The following is an 18,040-nucleotide window of genomic DNA, read 5'->3' on the forward strand; positions in this document are numbered from 1 at the left end:
TACATTTTTCAAAGAGAAGGCTCTCTTTTGGATTTGTACAGCGTATGTTTATGTAAGAACTTCTACTAAATTTGGAATCAATGGTTTAGAAGAGACACAGAATTGTCCCTCATCCAATTTCTAAGGCTAATTGACCATTACCATCCACATTATTTTTCAAAAGATAACTTTTGTTTCTCAAACTGTTGTACACAGAAAAATACAAACTGTTACATTAAAATCGAGAAATTTATTGATATTTCTTCATGAAATAGTAAGCAGAATTAAAGTAAAGAAGAAATGTACAGCCTAAAACAGTTGAAATGATCCTAAAATTTTTATGACAATTATACATTTATGGCCAAAATAAAAAATGAACAGTTTTTAATAATTCATCACTTCAAAAATTTTGCTCAGTAATTTACCTGAAATTAAACAGACAGGAGGATAACTGGGATAATGCCACTTTATCCTTCTCAAAAAAACTGAGATCTTAGTACAACAGTGGTTCGGCTCAGCTCTCCACTCACAGAAGCTATCTCACCATTCTGTCACTTACAAACGTGTCAACAATCAGCCTTTACTGATTGTAAGGATGCCAATTTTGGTTCCACTTAAAAAATGTTTTCAGCAGGCAGTCGGAGATACATGACTTAGTTGGCCTTACTCAGAAAAGTCGACCATCAGTATCTCAGAATATCGGTCATGGCTTTCTTCTAAGTGCTAACTGAGGTCAAATGTCCTCATATAATTATGAATGTTAAAAGGTAAAATTACATCTTAACAGCAGCCAAAAATTTATATATTTTTATGTATTTACAATATTATACATATTTACATGACCACATCAAATAGTGAAATATAGAAACAAGAGACCACCTATACAGGCATTCATTTAATGCCTCGACATTATTTTCTTGTGCAAACTGAAACTTGCCTCGAACTTCTTATAAAGCTAAAGACAGTCGACATTGCGAAGGCCACCATCCATGGTTAATGAGCCAAACCTAAAACACAAAAGAAGAAAAGGCAATCTCACAAGATTCATTTATTTGACCTCTAACATTTTAAAGAATATAAAATACTTCTTAGATGAACAAACTATTCTTTTTAAAGAGTTAACCAACTATAATTTGCTCTATTTTGAAAATAGAGCAAAATACACTTGCTCTAATTTGAAACACAATGGTATTATTATAAATATTGGAAAAAATACAACTCAATGGCTTGGGAAGACTTCTTAAGAGAAAACGAGGAGTGATATAATCTAGAAAGCATTAGAAAGAGTTGGGTAATTTATTTGGGATGGGATTTATAAACAAAGATGTGGAGCTGGGAGTCAGGGACAGTGTGGAATGGAATCCTGCTAGAACAGAATGTTATTTGGAGGAATAAAATTGGGTGATTAGGCTTGCATCAGACTATTATATTCTCTGAATTCAGTACAAATTTATATTTGACTTTTTAGGTAGCAGGAATTTATGTGGTATGATTAGATCAGCATTTGGGAAGATTAGTTTGCAGAGGAGAAGGGCTGGTCAGGCATACAGGTAGGAGATGATGGCCATGGCTCACGAGGGAGGGAAGGAGATCTAAACGAGGCCGATGAGGGCAACAGGGGACAGTTTGAAGGAAGACTACCAAACATGATGAAAGGAAGCAAAAAAAAGAGCTAGTGTCTAGAACAATTTATGTTCATGGAAGGAGAAGAAAGGGGAAGAGGAGGAGGAAATTACAGGGGAAACTGAGTTGGGAAGGATGACAAGTGATTTTAGATACAAAAAAATCTGAAGTGACAGATATCTATGTGGAGACAGTGCACAAGACTTGGTTTCTATTACTTGTTCTGGCACAAATCCTTAAGTGGTCACTCAAATATTTAAGTTATGATTCTGCCAGGTCTGGTTACCCATGAATTGTCAAGCCAGCACATAAAACATGACTTATTGGACATGCTTTGGGAAGTGGGGATTTTCTTTCACAAAACAGAAGTGATTCAATATATCAATAAAATTTTGTTAAAAAATTTTAATAATCTTTTCTACTTGCTAATCTTCAGCCTTTCTGGATAAATTTAGAATTTAGCTAAAGTTGTGAAGAAACTAGTTTGAATAAATTTATGAAGTTATAAAGAGATAATTTCTATGTAGATGCTATAAACCAATAGGAAAAGACTTTAAAACCTAACAGGCAATTCACAGAAAAAAAAAAGAAGAAACATATAAAAAGATGTTTGATATCACTATTAACTGAAGAAATGCAAACTAAAATAAGATACCAACATCTACTAAACAAATTGGCACTTGAAAAAGTGGTAACATTCAATGGGATAATAAGCAAGTCTTTCAGAGAACAAACTAACAAAGCTTATCAAAATTTAAATGTGCATAACCTTAGACCCAACAATTCCATATCTAGAAACCTCAAGAAATCAACCCTTCAAAAATTCTTACACAAGCACATGAAGAGATATATGAACATTTATGTTCACTGAAACATGGTTTGTAATTGTGAAAAATTAGAAACAATTTAAATGCCCAATAAATAGGGATGCACTAAATAGATATGGTAGATGAATACGCTAGAATACCAGGCAGCCGCTGAAAATGAGAAAACTAAAGCTATAGGTATGGATATGAAAAAGTGCTCTTGATATATAGCCTTAAGTGAAAAAAGACTAAACCAGTGTGAACAGAATGATTCCATTCTTATAAAATACACATGCACAACAAACTATTGTTTACTTCTATGGGGGTGGAGAAGTATGAGACAGTAGATGAAGACTTTTATTTCAATTTTTACAATCACATACGGCTAAAAGTTGATTTACCGATTCATTAAATTCATTAAGAAGGCCGATGATACCACAGAAGTGTCTGATAACTTTCTGCATGTAGCTCAAATATCATGTGATTTCCTGACATTTAATCTTTTCAAGCCTTAGGAAGCTGTGTGGTCTTTTATTTGAGAGAACAGGGTTAGTGGGGGGAAGATGATGTGAGGAGATAGGAGGCTGGGTTCCAGCTCCAGTTCATCTTCTCAGGTATGAACGTCAGCATCTGTGGAACACTGACAAATCTGCTAGACTCTGGAATGCAAGGCTGGAATGCATGCTTAGTGAGGTCATACAGCATGAAAGTGCTCTTCAAGTATGCAAAACACCACATAAACATGATGTCCTTGCATTAACATCTTGGTGGTGAGACGACTCTGGAGAAACACCTAAGGGCTGGAAAAAGAAGGCTTTTCCTTCATGAGCCAAATATGACTTCACTTCTCTGAGAAACACAGACAAGGAATCTGAGAAAAATAGCCAACAAAGTGGCTTTATTGGCTCTATATGTTTTCCAACTTTTTCTCCTTGATCTATTAGGATTCTGCAGATAAGCAGACACTCAGCTCCTCCAATAACTCAATGAACAGATGATGCTCACGTGCAAGGAGGTGTGCAGAGGGTTCTGTGAGTTACACTATCAGAGTGCTGCCATCTCCTAAGCAAATCTGATTTCAGAACTGAAAATGATGATTCCAATGAGAAAATGTTTGGAAAAATAATATGCAAAAGATTTTTGTTTTCACTGACTGATTCAAAGAATTCTATTAGGTTGCTGCAAAATTGCGGTTTTACACTGTTGAAATTTGCCATTTGATACTGGAATACATTCTTAAATAAATGTGGTTACGTTGTCAGACATCATATTAATGTGCATGTCTCACCTTACATGTTTTTGCTAATGACTTATTACTTGCTGTTTATTTTATATTTATTTTAGACTATGGAAATGATGTTAGACAAAAAGCAAATTTGAGTGATTTTCTTATTTGAGTTCAAAATGGGTCATAAAGCAGAGCAGACAACTTGCAACATAAGTTGCACATTTGGCCCAGGAACTGCTAGTGAACCTACAGTGCAGTGGTGGTTCAACAAGTTTTGAAAGGAGATGAGAACCTTGAAAATGAGAAGCGTGGTGGTCGGCCATTGGAAGTTGACAATGACCAACTGAGAGGATCATCAAAGCTGATCCTCTTACAAATACACAAGAAGCTGCCAAAGAACTCAACCTCAACCATTCTATGGTCATTCAGCATCTGAAGCAAACTGGAAAGGTGAAAAACCTCGAGAAGTCGGTACCTCATGTGCATGCGTACTCAGTCACTTCAGTTGTGTCTGACTCTTTGAGACTCCATGGACTGGAGCCCACCAGGTTCCTCTGTCCATGGGATTTTCCAATCAAGAATACTAGAGTGGGTTGCCATGCCCTCTTCTAGGTGATCTTCCTAACCCAGGGGGTTCTAAAACATCTCTTAAGTCTCCTGCATTGGCAGGCAGGTGACTAATGAGCTGACCACAAATCAAAAAAAATTGTCGTTTTGAAGTGTCATCTTCTCTTAATCTATGCAACAACAAACCATTTCTCAATTGGTTGTGATGTGGGATGAAAAATGGATTTTATATAAACAACCAGCGATGACCAGGTCTGTGTTTGGACCAAGAAGAAGCTCCAAAGCACTTCCCAAAGCCAAACTTACACCCAAAAAAAGTCATGGTCACTGTCTCGTGGTCTGCTGCCCAACTGATCATTACAGCTTTCTGAATCCTGGCGAAGCCATTACATCTGAGAGAAGTGTGTTCAGCAAATCAATGAGATGCACAGAAAACTGCAACACCTGCAGCCAGCACTGGTTAACAGAAAGGGCCCAATTCTTCTCCACGACAATGCCCAACAGCATGTCACACAATCAACATTTAAAAGCTGAACAAATTGGGCTATGAAGTTTTGCCTCATCCGCCATATTCACCTGACCTCTTGCCAACCGACTACCACTTCTTCAAGCATCTAGACAACTTTTTGCAGGGAAAATGCTACCAGTAGGAAGCAGAAAATTCTTTCCAAGGGTTCGTCAAATCCCGAAGCATGGATTTGTATGCTATAGGAATAAACACACTTATCTCTCATTGGTAAATATTTGTTGATTTTAATGGTGCCTATCTTGCCTGGAAAATCCCATGGACAGAGGAGCCTGGAAGGCTGCAGTCCATGAGGTCGCTGAGGGTCAGACACGACTAAGCGACTTCACTTTCACTTTTCATTTTCATGCATTGGAGAAGGAAATGGCAACCCACTCCAGTGTTCTTGCCTGGAGAATCCCAGGGACAAGGGATGGGCTACCATCTATGGGGTCACACAGAGTCGAACACGACTGAAGTGACTTCGCAGTAGCAGCAGCATTTTGACTAACATGGAGAAGGCAATGGCACCCCACTCCAGGACTCTTGCCTGGAAAATCCCATGGACAGAGGAGCCTGGTAGGCTGCAGTCCATGGGGTCGCTAAGAGTCGGACATGACTGAGCGACTTCACTTTCACTTTTCACTTTCATGCATTAGAGAAGGAAATGGCACCACTCCAGTACTCTTGCCTGGAGAATCCCAGGGACAGGGTAGCCTGGTGGGCTGCCATCTATGGGGTCACACAGACTTGGACACGACTGAAGCGACTTAGCAGCAGCAGCATTTTGACTAATAAAGATGTGTTTGAGCCTAGTTATGATTTAACATTCATGACCCAAAACTGCAATTACATTTGCACCAAATCTAGTATTAACCAGCACTTCTATAAAATGAAATCAATCATAATTATTTCTTTATCCAAAAAATCCCAAACATTAAAAGGTATCATGAAATTCACAAAACCTAAGGGTTCTAACTTAATACTCCTTTCTCACTGCTTAACCTATTGATATAGGAAGACAGATACAAGTATAGATATGTACGTATGCACTCAATTGCATAATCACCAGGCAGAATGATTTTTTAATTACTCACCTTTCTAAAATATGATTATTTTCAGCAAGTTCTTTAACTACCCCTTCCATTTCTTCCTTTAATTTCTTCATACTATATTCAAAATAAAAATGAAAGTATCTCTGCTTAAAAAAAGTAAGCAAATGTTCTACGATTATATTTACAGTATGTTTAGTTCTCTAGATTGATCTAAGCCATTAAATAACATTAGCAAATGTATTCCTAACAAATATAAAACATTTCAAAATAAAAGAGCAAGTAAAACAAAATAAAAACAAATAGAAACATTACAGTTACCAAATAATAAATTTCTTACCCAAGAGTCATTTCTACTAATGTGTTAGAACATGGATAAATTGGGGTCATGGTATGTTTGATTCCACTGGAGGCTGCGAACATTTTCTGTGGCAAAGTTTCTTGTAACTAAAACATCAAAAACAAAAAAACCACATCAATCACAGAACAGAATACTTACTACAGATCTTGGAACAAATATTACAGGTTTTAATAAGCCTATTATAACTTTATGCTGTAATTTCAAAACTATCAATAATACTTAAACTAAAACTCTTTTTAAAAAAATTTTAGATGATAAAAAATGATTAGATGTTTTATAATTAAAAACATCTAAGTTCTTGAAACTTGGCTCCAAATATGTATCACATGGACTCCCCTGGTGGTCCACTGGTTAACAATCCATTGTGCAGTGCAGGGGACATGGGTTTGATTTCTGGTTGGGGAACTAATAATCCCACCTGCTGTGGAGCAACCATAGCTACTGAGCCCACTCACTCTAGAGTCTGCACCGCAACTGGAGAGCCCGAGTGCCAGAACTAGAGAGTGTGTTCACCACAACGGAAAAGCCCCTGCGACAACTGAGACGAGACACAGGCACACAAACAGGCGCGCCAGCTGCTCAGTCGTGTCCAACTCTCTGCCACCCCATGGACTGTACTGCCGGGCTCCTCTGTCCATGGGAGTCTCCAGGCAAGAATACTGGAGCGGGCTGCCCATGCCCTTCTCCAGGGGACCTCCTGACTGAGGGACAGAACCTGGGTCTCCTGCATTGCAAGCAGATTCTTTCCTGTCTGAGCCACCAGGGAAGACTAAATAAATAAATAAATATCTTTAAAAATGATTTAAATGGTAAATGTTATACTATGTACATTAAAAAAATACATATCACAAATGAGCAAGTGGAGCTGAATACAGGCATATTATATCCTATTTCTCTCTTTTTAATCATTATCAGATTTAAACTGAGAAGAATTTTAATTTTCCCTAATAGGAAAAAGGCTTTTTTTCTAGATAATTTTGAAGCTATACCTCATTAGTATATTCTTGATACTTTGATACTTCTTCTTCAATATCAAAACACTGATTAGTTAGGGATAATAACTGTTTCCTAAGGTGAAGCATCTTTCTGAAAACCAAAAAGAATCGATTAATAAGCAGTCTAAGGAAATATTACCCTTACTTAAAATGTGTAATATAGATTAGATTGTATATTGTGCAGCCAACCACTAATCGCCCCCCAAAAAGTTTACTTACCTCATCCATTCTTCTGACTTATCCAAGAAAGCCTCATACTTTTTAACACATTCATCCGTAAAGTGGGTCATAGCTTTTGTTGCATGATAATACAGTTTTTGCCTGTAATTTAGAAATGATTAGGGGCTTAAAGCAATGTCACTGTCTCTATTTCCAATATTAAAGAGTCTTAAAATATATGAAATTTATTTCCTGTAACGACTGTTGTGGGTTTAGGATATTTACAGTAGAAAGCGCCTAAGGTTTCTAAGACAGACATTTTAGCAGCAAAAGAAAAAGAAGGTTCATAGGGGAGAACAGTCAAAATCTATTTACTGAATGAGGTTAAGGTTAGAGGTGGTTAGGTGTGCCCTCACCTATGTTCTCTATTATCTGTCCTTCTGTAATCAGAGCACAGGAGGCGGAAGAAGACTGTCCCCCTTATTCTCCTATCTCTGTAACCTCTGAACCAGGGAGCCAGGTGAGTAGGCCTCAAATATGTGCACATTCAGTAACAGTTCTATATAAAGCCAATATCAAGATGTATTTTTTATTGTGATTAATCACAACTTTAAGAAGAATCTCATTAACAATATAACCAAAAATAATTATTAAACATAATCTGAGAGGAAGGAGAGGGTGAAATGAATGGAGAGAGTAGCATGGAAGCATATAAACTAACACATAAAACAGATAGCCAATGGAAATTTGCTATGATTCAGGGAACTCAAACTGAGGCTGTCACAACCTAGAGGGGTGGGAAAAGGTGGGAGACGGGAGGTGGGAGGGAGGTTTAAGAGGGAGGAGACATATGTACACCTATGGCTAATTCATGCTGATGTATGGCAGAAATCAAACCAATACTGTAAAGCAATCATCAATTAAAACAAATAAATATAATTAAAAAACCATAATCTGGACACTTACTTATCAAATTTGTGGATTTGTTCTTCATTATAAGCTAGTCCTAAAAATAAAAATATATATTACTTTTATAAATGTAGAATCATAAAATCACATGCAACTGTTTTCTGAGATTATTACTTCAAAAAGCCTACGAGTTTAAAGCAGATGTTACAAATTTGTGACCCATGGGTAGATATAACCCACAAATTTTTTTATTTGGTCTATATATTGCTAACATTAAAAAAAATTAATTGTCAACATTTAAAAATCAGGATATTTCTAGTAAAGTCTATTTCTAGCTTCTCTTGAGATCTAGGAAGACTGGAAAAACAATTAGGTGAATCTGAGTACTGGCTCTCCCCTTCTGATGGGGGCAGGGTTGGCGAGGGGCTCCTCTCTACTTCCCCTCAGTCTCTATTGGCAAATCTCATTCCTTTCTTTTACATGCATCGCCACTAGAGGTTTTAGAGACCATGATCCCTGACTTGAAATACTCAAAAGGTTGAATTTTTAATACATTCAACCTCTTGCCTTACAGAAATCAAGTCTCTGAAATAAATCACTTTATGTAGACATCTTTATTAAATATAGCAAATAATTCAACTGAATTACAACCAGTAGGACTGACTCATTAGATTAACAAATGGGAAATTTTACTTACTACGTTCTGCTTTGTCTTTTTTGAACTGATAGTAAATCTCTGTGATGCAATTTAACAGGACTTGTAGCTTTTCTACACTGTTTTAGGAAGAAAAATCCAAATAAATTAATTGAGTCTATGTGAAAAAGGACATTTAATAATAAGAGCAGAAACTACCAATGCACTTATAACCTACTGTCTATCTTTGGGATGAGTGCCTTCTTGATGGGTCCACGTATCGGCAAGCAATCCACCTGGAGACAATTTGCTTTCAATATCCTGGAGACTGGTTTCTATTGTTCCCTGAGAACTGGAAAGCTAAATAAAACCAAAGTGTTTAGATCCAGATTACCAAAAATCAGATACGAAAATCACAATGCCAATGAGCTGAATGTCTGAATAGTATTTCTTTTGTAGATTACTTCAAAGTCAGAATAATTATTTTTACCTTTAAATGCAAGGACAGTTTCTTAGGTTGTATTCAGTATGATAATGATAATTATCATATGACAATATGTAACTAAACATGAGTATGAATACATTTTATAAACACTGCTTACATCAAATATTCTTTTTTAAAAACACACACAAAATACTTGTAATCATTCAATTAAGCTTCTGTTTCTTTAGTTACAAAGTATGGTTAGTATTCTATCTCATGAAAATCAAACAGGAGAACTATTAGCATAACCCCAGGTATAAATGTAGGTATGCAAAATTGTTTAGAGATTAAAAAAAGGAAGTCCTCATAAAAACAAAAAATGCAAAGAAACTTCATCTAAGACCCTGTTCATTTTAAGCTTAATAAATTTATCACTTATCTACCAAAGATCTGAGTATAACTTACAAAGAAAAGATGGTTAGACTTAAAGGATAAATATATTTGAATATTTTAAATGTCCTGATACATATTATTGTTTTTCGAAGTTTTAAGTGATGGTTTAGGCAGCTACTAGCAACAAACAAACGTGCCCTTTTCACCCTACTCTGTTAGCACTGGCATTATACAGTTTTACTTATTTGCCTGCTTGCTTACTGTGCTGCATGCTTTGTGGGATCTTAGTTACGGCACCAGGGATTGAACCCGTAACTCTCAGCAGTGAAAGCATGGAGTCCTAACCACTGAACTGCCAGAGAATTCCCGGTGTATCATTTTAGAGGGCACAAGCCAGCCCATAACATCACAGGAAGGAAAAGGAGATAAAGCCTTAAGCCAGTTCAGGACAGGGAGTTAGAACTGAATATTTCACAAACACCCATAACTCGAGGAGTGCAGGGATTTTGGTCATCGTGGCTATTCTGCTGCCTGGAACAGGTCTGGCCCAGAGTTATGTGTGTGCTCATTTGTTTAAATGGGCAGAGAAATAAATGAACACAGAGTGAAAAGAGACAGGAAAAGACTGAGGTAAGGTTGGAGAGAAGGGATAATTTTTAAAGCCTTGTTAATTTGAAAGACAAAATGGTATCTTACTGTTATCCTAATAGGCAATTTTCTATTACTATCAGGGTTGAACTTTTTACCCCAAGAGTTTCACTTAGATCTACTCATTTTTAAATCATTTATAAATGTTCTATGTCTATTTACTGCAGATTTAATGTTTTCCTTATGCATTTGTTAGGGAAAAAATTCCCTGGTGGCTCAGTCGGTAAAGAGTCTGCCTGCAATGCGGGAGACCCAGGTTCAATCCCTGGGTTGGGAAGATCCCCTGGAGAAGGAAATGGCAACCTACTCCAGTATTCTTGCCTGGAAAATCCCATGGATGGAGGAACCTGCTAGGCTATAGTCCACAGGTTCACAAAGAGTCAGACATGACTAACTTCACTTTATGCATTTCTATGAGCTGTGTTTATTTAAAAAAAACAACAACAACAGAAAAAGCCTCTTTATCTCATTTTCTCAATCTATTTGTTTTTTAACATTTTTTTTTTTCATTTAACATATAGGGATCTTGGGAATTCCATGGCAGTCCAGTAATTAGGACTCCATGCTTTCACTGCCAGTGGCCAGGGTTCAATCCCTGGTCAGGGAACTAAGAACCCACAAGCCAAGTGGAGCAGACCAAAGGAAAAAAAAAAGATTTTAAATTCTTATATAGCCAAACTCATATCTTGCTTTTCATGCTTTATATCTTTCTTAACACTAATGTTAAGAATGTGTTACCTTATAGTTCTAAAATATGGAAAATAGTTTATGGACAAAGTTTTTTTTTACAGCACCAAAGTGTGTGAAATAGCAAGCAACGTGAAGGACCAACATTAGGGGGGTAATAAATAAAACTAATAATAAATCAATTGGCTGTAATATTATTAAATGTCTATTTAAAAAGTAGTGGGACTTCCGGGCCGTCCAGCAGTTAAGACTTTGTGCTTCCAATGCAGTTTGTGTGGGTCTGATCCCTGGTTGGGGAACTAAGATCCCGCATGCTGAAGTATAGTCAAAAACAATAAAAAGTACTATTACCAACAAAAAAAACCTGGAAAATGCCTTTACTATAATGTCATACAAAAAATAAAAAAAACTGTATATACATAGGGAAAAAAATCATTTAATAATATATATAAAAAGACAACCAAACAGTGATTGACAAAATTTTAGCAGCATCGGAATCATTTGGAGAGCTTGCAACACTGACTGCTGGGCCCTACCATCAGTTTCTGATTCAACAGGTGGGGCCCCAAAATGTGCATTTCTAACAAGTTCTCATGTGAGGTGAGGCTGCTATTTCAAGAATTACTCTGAGAATCAGAGTAACTGAATCAGAGTAACTGAACAGAACTTTTAATAATCATTTTTGATTGGTATGTATATACATAACCTTTTCTAACTTATATATCTTACTTTTATGGTGGGAAAAAATTTTGAGGTCTCCATTAGGGAAGGAGCCACAACAACTCAACATGTATGAGGAAAAACACTGAAATCTAGTGAAAAATAAATGGCCTGAAGTTAAAGCCCTGACTTTGTAAGACTCCATGAATATTTTAACCATCCATGCTTTGATTCTCCTACGAAATCTAAATCCTCACAAAAATGTCATAAAAATGAGAAGCATTTTGGACTCCATGAAAGAAAACATGCAATTTCAATTCAAAGTGCTGAAATGACAGCAGCACTTGAAAGTGCCGTGAGGTCTATGAGCTGGTAAGTCAAGCTCCAAAACAAAGGCAGAAAAAATAATAGAAAACGTTTACAACAATATGACTGCCTATATTTTAATATGGACAGATACTGGGGAAAACTATTTCCCGTTTCTCTGACTTTTCATGTCTATTCTATAGAAACATTTTCCAAACGTTTTTGATCATGACCTATAGAAAGAAATTCACTTTGTTTTAACCCAGTATCATTAAAGCGTAAACAGTAAAACCGAACAGAAAGTTTCATGGACTAGTAATATCCTTATATGTGATGCATTCTGACATTTTCTACTCTATTTCATTTTTAAAACATTGCTGGTTGCAACGCCATTAAACTTTACAACTACTAATTGTTCATGGCTCATATTTTGAAAACCACTATTTCAGATCTAAAACTGAGGAAAAGAAATAACTAAAAATCAGCCTAAGCTTGGAAAGAGAAAAGGAGTATAACAGCAAGTTCTAAAATTTCTAACATCCATTTCATGACAGAATACTTAAAATACTAAAAGCATGCAGGAGTATATACAGCATTTTTATTTATCTCATTTAATTGGTACAATAACCTGTGAGGTAGGCAGAGTACGAAACTACCCATTTTAAAGAAGAAAAAAGCAAGAATGCACAGAATTGAAGGCCTTGCTTAATTACGTAGCCAGGCAGGAATCACTGGGTAAACAGGGACTATCTGGGATTAGGAGTCATTTCACAATACCTAATTTCACGCTCTTCCACCACACATTTTAGTAAGAGATCCAGAGATTACTTGAAATGCTACTGCATTTTTCAGCAGAGATTTTGTCCTAATTTCTTTTTCAGTTATAGAAACAAATTATTGCCTTGAGAAACTCAAATCTTTCTTTCCTTACTTTTTATTTTAGAAAAGACTGGGTATTTTCCTAACTTGCAACTATTTCTAAACAAGTTTATACATTCTGCATGTCAAATTACATTTATGAACTTGCTTTAATTTCCACAAAAGCAACGCAAGAGCACTGTGAATTCTAAAGACAGAAAGGGAGAGAAGAGAAGAGAAGAGAGAGAGAGAAATGGGCTTAAAGCAAAGAAGGCATTTGGAAATGTCATGAAGAACTTCACGGCAGTAAAGGGTATTTAAATAATTATAAATAGTTTTTTACGGTAGGAAAAGGCTACTATTTCTCCTGAGATCTTTAGGTACATTATCTCTCTAGGAAAGTTCATTTTTAATATTGTCACCAAAGGAATAGACTATGAACCTACAATTGTCATAACTTTGTAAACACTTACTCTCAACAGCTTGGTGTGTATGTCTGAAATTTCACCTAACTCTGCTGCTTCTAGGTTGATCTTCATCAACTTTTCATATCTGTACAAAAACAAGTACAGAAAAATTAAATGGGCATAGATTTTAAAAGATGTTTCATAAATTATATTTGACCTATTATCATAACGATTTAAGAATAGAATATTGAATGCAAAGCCTACAATCAACAATTCCAAGAAAACGTGATGTCTCTATAAAAATGCAATTTTATATATTTGTATTTATAAATGTTCAGACTAAGAGATAAACTATAAAAGACAACTTTACTTTAGTCTTAGGCCAGGATAGTCAAAATACTAGATTTCTGATTTAATGGAGGTCAGCAGTATATACAGGTTCAGTTATTATTTTTTCTACACAGTACAAGTAGTAGAGCCTAGGAACAGGGCAGTTTAAAATATCACTGTGTTTCAAAAGGCATTCTCAGGAATAAGTAAGAGTAAATTAAACAATAGTAAGTAAGAGTAAACTAAGTAACAGTAAGTAAGAGTAAACTAAAGAATAATAAGTAAGAGTCAATTAAATACTAATATAAGTAAGAATAAACTTATTAATATAGTGCTGAAGAATATGCTTTTGAACTGTGGTGTTGGAGAAGACTCTTGAGAGTCCCTTGGACTGCAAGGGGATCAAACCGATCAATTCTAAAGGAAATCAGTCCTGAATATTCATTGGAGGGACTGATGCTGAAGCTGAAGCTCCAATACTTTGGTCACCTGATGTAAAGAACTGACTCATTGGTAAAGACCCTGATAATGGGAAAAAGTGAAGGCAGGAGAAGAAGGGGACAAGAGGATGAGATGGTTGGATGGCATCACCGCCTCGATGGACATGAGTCTGAGCAAGTTCTGGGAGTTGGTGATGGACAAGGAGGCCTGGCATGCTGCAGTCTATGGGGTTGCAAAGGGTTGACTGAGCGACTGAAGTGAAGAATAAACTGAAGAATAATCCCCAAATTCTAAAACTACTTTCAAAATACAGTTTTAGAATAACTTCCTACTTTCTTTGATTACAGGTTTTATATTTCCTATGCAGAGTTGTATGTTTAGCAGGTAAAAAATTGAAATGTTTCTAATTCAGATTCCTTTTCCTTTTCAAAGGGAAGGAGAAAATGCTACCAAAGAGATGGTATTCATTTCTTACTGAGACAACTGGATATTTCTGTCCTTGTGAGGAAGTGACTTAATCTAAGGTTGTCCCTTAACAGAAAGACTTGCATGGCATGCTATATCATGTTAACAATAACTAAACAAATTAAACAGAAATGGAATAATAGTTAACATTTTAACTATTATCAGTAAGATGGCAATCTACTCACACTTTCACAGTTTTTTCAATGTTTCTGATGCAGAAATCCAATGTGATCACAACTTCTGTCTTTTTGTGAACAGTTTCATTATAGTCATCTTTAACTAATTCTCTAAAAAATAATAATATTCTTATTAGTTTATCTAAGGAATTATTTATTTGCTGTTGTCTTTCACTAATTACACTGATGTACTACCTTCTGTTCACACAAACTTCTTAATAGTCTTGATATATTATGAAAGCCAATTACCTTTTTATTACTGAAAGCATCTCTGTAACACTTATCCAGGGCACAAACCATTACCAGGTCAATAATTTGGAAATCTAAGGCATTCAAATTACATTAAGGAATAAAAATTAATCTTCAACCACACAAATAAGCTGAACAACATTATATTTTATACCACCAGAATTAATTTTTACTGTTCATAGTAGACTACTGTCTGATTTATACTTTAAATCAATAAATATGATCTCTAAGGAAACACATAATGAGACAGTATATAACTGAAGAGCTTCTGATCTATATCAAGTCAGCAAACTAAGGCCTGATGCCTGTTTTTGCTAAAAAGAGTATCTATATTTTTAAAGTTTGTAAAAACAAAATGAAAACAAAGAAAACTTGTGGCCCATGAAGCCTAAAAGATTTACTATTTGAAAAAATATGCCAACAGTGGTCTACATGAAAAACTATTTTCTTATGACTTATTGAACTAAAAACTAATAAGTAAAGAAATAAAAGGTTCATACAGCTGTGACTTGGACAGAAAAGAGCAAGAGAAAACAAGAGCTGTTAGTAACAATGCTATGATACTGAATGAAGTCAACATTTAGATTTTCCCAGAAACCGTTTAGTAAAAATAAACAGGCTTCTTAATAGAAAGAGAAAAGCATAGGTTTACAAGTTGGGTATGTGAACACATAAAAAATATTTGAAGCATAAATGACAGGTTTAACATAAAGGTGACAGAAAAAAAAAGAGGCTTATACTTTTTTCTTCTTAGAAAAAAACAGCAGACCAAGAATGATGAAACGCTTCCTGTATGTTTTTGTGAGAAGGGAAGGACAGGTGTGAGGTGGGTATACACAAACTGTCACAAGCATTAAAGCCCAGGAGCACACGAGTCCATCATTATGTGTCTATAAAATCCAAAAGCTTCAAATGACGTTGTATAGAACTAGAGGCATGGTTTTTAAGAGAGACCATTCATTCTCCACTTCTCTGAGGACATATATACTTATCCACAAAACATTTCTTAGGGTCATGGGACCATGGCAGTGAAAGCATGAGTCCTAACTACTGGACCACTGGGGAAGTCCCATTTTCTCCTGATCTGTTTTAAAATTTAAAATTTAATTTTTAAAAATTTTAAAATTCAGATACTATTTGTCCTGTCTTATATTTTGTAGGAATAAAATTAAAGGAAAAAAAAGCTGCTAAATATTTTGTAAACTAAATGTGAAACAAATGTACTACAGTAAAAATCATGCACGTGACCCTACCTAGTCTGAAGAGGTAAAGTACCCATGAAGAGATGATCAGTTATTTAGTGAGGTCTATGTGAAGATCAATTTTCAAATTTCAATCCATTACTTACATCAACCATCGTATTCCCTTTCGCACTAATTCCTGATAAAGCAGCAAGGTACTGGCAATTCTACAGGCATAACACACAACTCCTGTCATTGCCTAATGAAGAGATACAAAGTGTCAATATTTGGTGCTAAATTGTGGTATAGGGTAAGAAAAACTTTCACATAAAATTTTTCAAACATTCCTATTTTTATCATTAAAAACAGGATAAAGCTACTAGTTCCTAAAAGCTAAGGACAGATATAACTGCAATAAACATTTCATCCTTAATATAATAATGGTAAACATGCATTGTCTCAATGAAGAACATTTTCTTATGTGTTCAAGAAAAGATATAAAGAAGAGAGAACATGAGACAATTTGTAATGGATAACAATCTAAATGAATAATTTCCTAAGCTATACAGGTGTATATAAAGATACACTTTTTATTGCTTCCATTATTGATAATTTTAATTCAGACGTTTAGATAGTAATTTAATTAAATACTAACCTTAGCCATGCTGGCATCCCCATCTAAATCATAACGTGGATGTACTTTAGGGAGGGAAACTGAAATATGAAATAAAATAGTTAAAATCAGAAATAAAAAATGCATTATTTTAACCTTTATACATCAACCTCCAAATTAAACATTAACCTCTAAATTACCTTTAAATTAAACATTAGTGATAAAAACTCTTTAATGTTCTTTCCCTGGTTTAAAAAAAAACATGCTCATTCTTTAACAAATTACTACCTGAACTATTTCTAAGGAGTTTCACCTCTTTTTCTTAAATATATTCCAACATAACAAGTTCAATGCTTTTCTTTAAATCTAAATCAAATCCCAAAGATCTAAATACAAATGTAAAATTCCAGGTAATTTTTTTTCACCATCAGAATTAATAATTTAAAAGATTCCAAAATACAGATCTAATTATTCTTAGATTCCAAAGCCTGGCAAAGGGTCCTATTCACCCTGGAAACAATAAACATTTGTTGAAATTTATGATACAAAAGGTTATTCTGAGGGTTAGTAAAATATTAAAAGCAGAGAGCTACAGTAAAACATGTATGACAAAGTATTTTACCATTTTATAAACAAAATATTTACTGTCAAATCTTGTTACCTATGAGGATTTTAAATTTTACTACTACTCATTTGATTAACTTACAAATTTTAATATTTATAAAAGTTCCACATTAATGTCATCATTAATCAACTTTATGAAGATGACAATCATTTTTATAGTTTTTTTTCCCTTGGGCTGCGCTGTGTGTCTTGTGGGATCTTATTTCCCCAACCAGAGACAGAACCCAGGCCCTCAGCAGTGAAAGTGTGGAGCTGTAACCACTGGACCACCAGGGAATTCCCAGTTCGTTGTTGTTTTTTAATGGCTAGTAAGAACAACAAGAAAAATCCCAACTTACTTTTTTCATATATCAATCCTATGGTACTCAGAGGTTCCCGGCTTACTACAAAGATAGGGTTTTCCTCAGAAGTTTTAGGGAAATGCTGTGCCAGTCTTCCAGGTTCTAGGACTAAACGTCGTCCTTCATATATAAGCTCTTGATTTGAAGAAATAATTTTGGTTTGTTTATATACTAGTTCATGAAATACAGTAGCACTGTGTGAGAAAAATCGAAAAGGACAACATAATTGGGATAAAATGAGAGGTAAAATCTTTTTTTTAAAACCAGTGCCACAACATCCATTTCTCAGTAAAACTTTAGATCGTGACCAGTCCACAGAAATGCTGCTTTGTTGATGTGGACACTATAAAGTCTACTAAACTGAAAATTCCACATGGTCTGTCGGTATGGCAGTCAATTCCAAGACATTTTTATGTCTG

The 18,040-nt window shown here is 35.1% G+C and overlaps 1 protein-coding gene across 1 annotated transcript in view; it reads right to left on the minus strand.

Moving 5' to 3' along the window:
• Positions 1-209: 209 nt before the first annotated feature.
• Positions 210-18,040, minus strand: part of TBK1 (TANK binding kinase 1) — a 43,360-nt gene continuing 25,529 nt past the window's right edge. The window contains exons 9-21 of the mRNA XM_019960884.2: positions 17,619-17,815; positions 16,699-16,757; positions 16,211-16,302; positions 14,623-14,724; positions 13,268-13,346; positions 9,057-9,178; positions 8,882-8,958; positions 8,242-8,281; positions 7,336-7,437; positions 7,111-7,207; positions 6,101-6,207; positions 5,806-5,877; positions 210-986 (exon numbers count right to left, since the gene is read on the minus strand). Coding sequence (XP_019816443.1) covers positions 935-986; positions 5,806-5,877; positions 6,101-6,207; positions 7,111-7,207; positions 7,336-7,437; positions 8,242-8,281; positions 8,882-8,958; positions 9,057-9,178; positions 13,268-13,346; positions 14,623-14,724; positions 16,211-16,302; positions 16,699-16,757; positions 17,619-17,815 — 1,198 coding nt within the window. The 3' untranslated portion in view covers positions 210-934. The remainder of the gene's footprint in view (positions 987-5,805; positions 5,878-6,100; positions 6,208-7,110; positions 7,208-7,335; positions 7,438-8,241; positions 8,282-8,881; positions 8,959-9,056; positions 9,179-13,267; positions 13,347-14,622; positions 14,725-16,210; positions 16,303-16,698; positions 16,758-17,618; positions 17,816-18,040) is intronic.

This window comes from Bos indicus, chromosome 5 (genome assembly GCF_029378745.1).
Source record: "Bos indicus isolate NIAB-ARS_2022 breed Sahiwal x Tharparkar chromosome 5, NIAB-ARS_B.indTharparkar_mat_pri_1.0, whole genome shotgun sequence".
In the NCBI taxonomy this organism is placed as follows: domain Eukaryota; kingdom Metazoa; phylum Chordata; class Mammalia; order Artiodactyla; family Bovidae; genus Bos; species Bos indicus.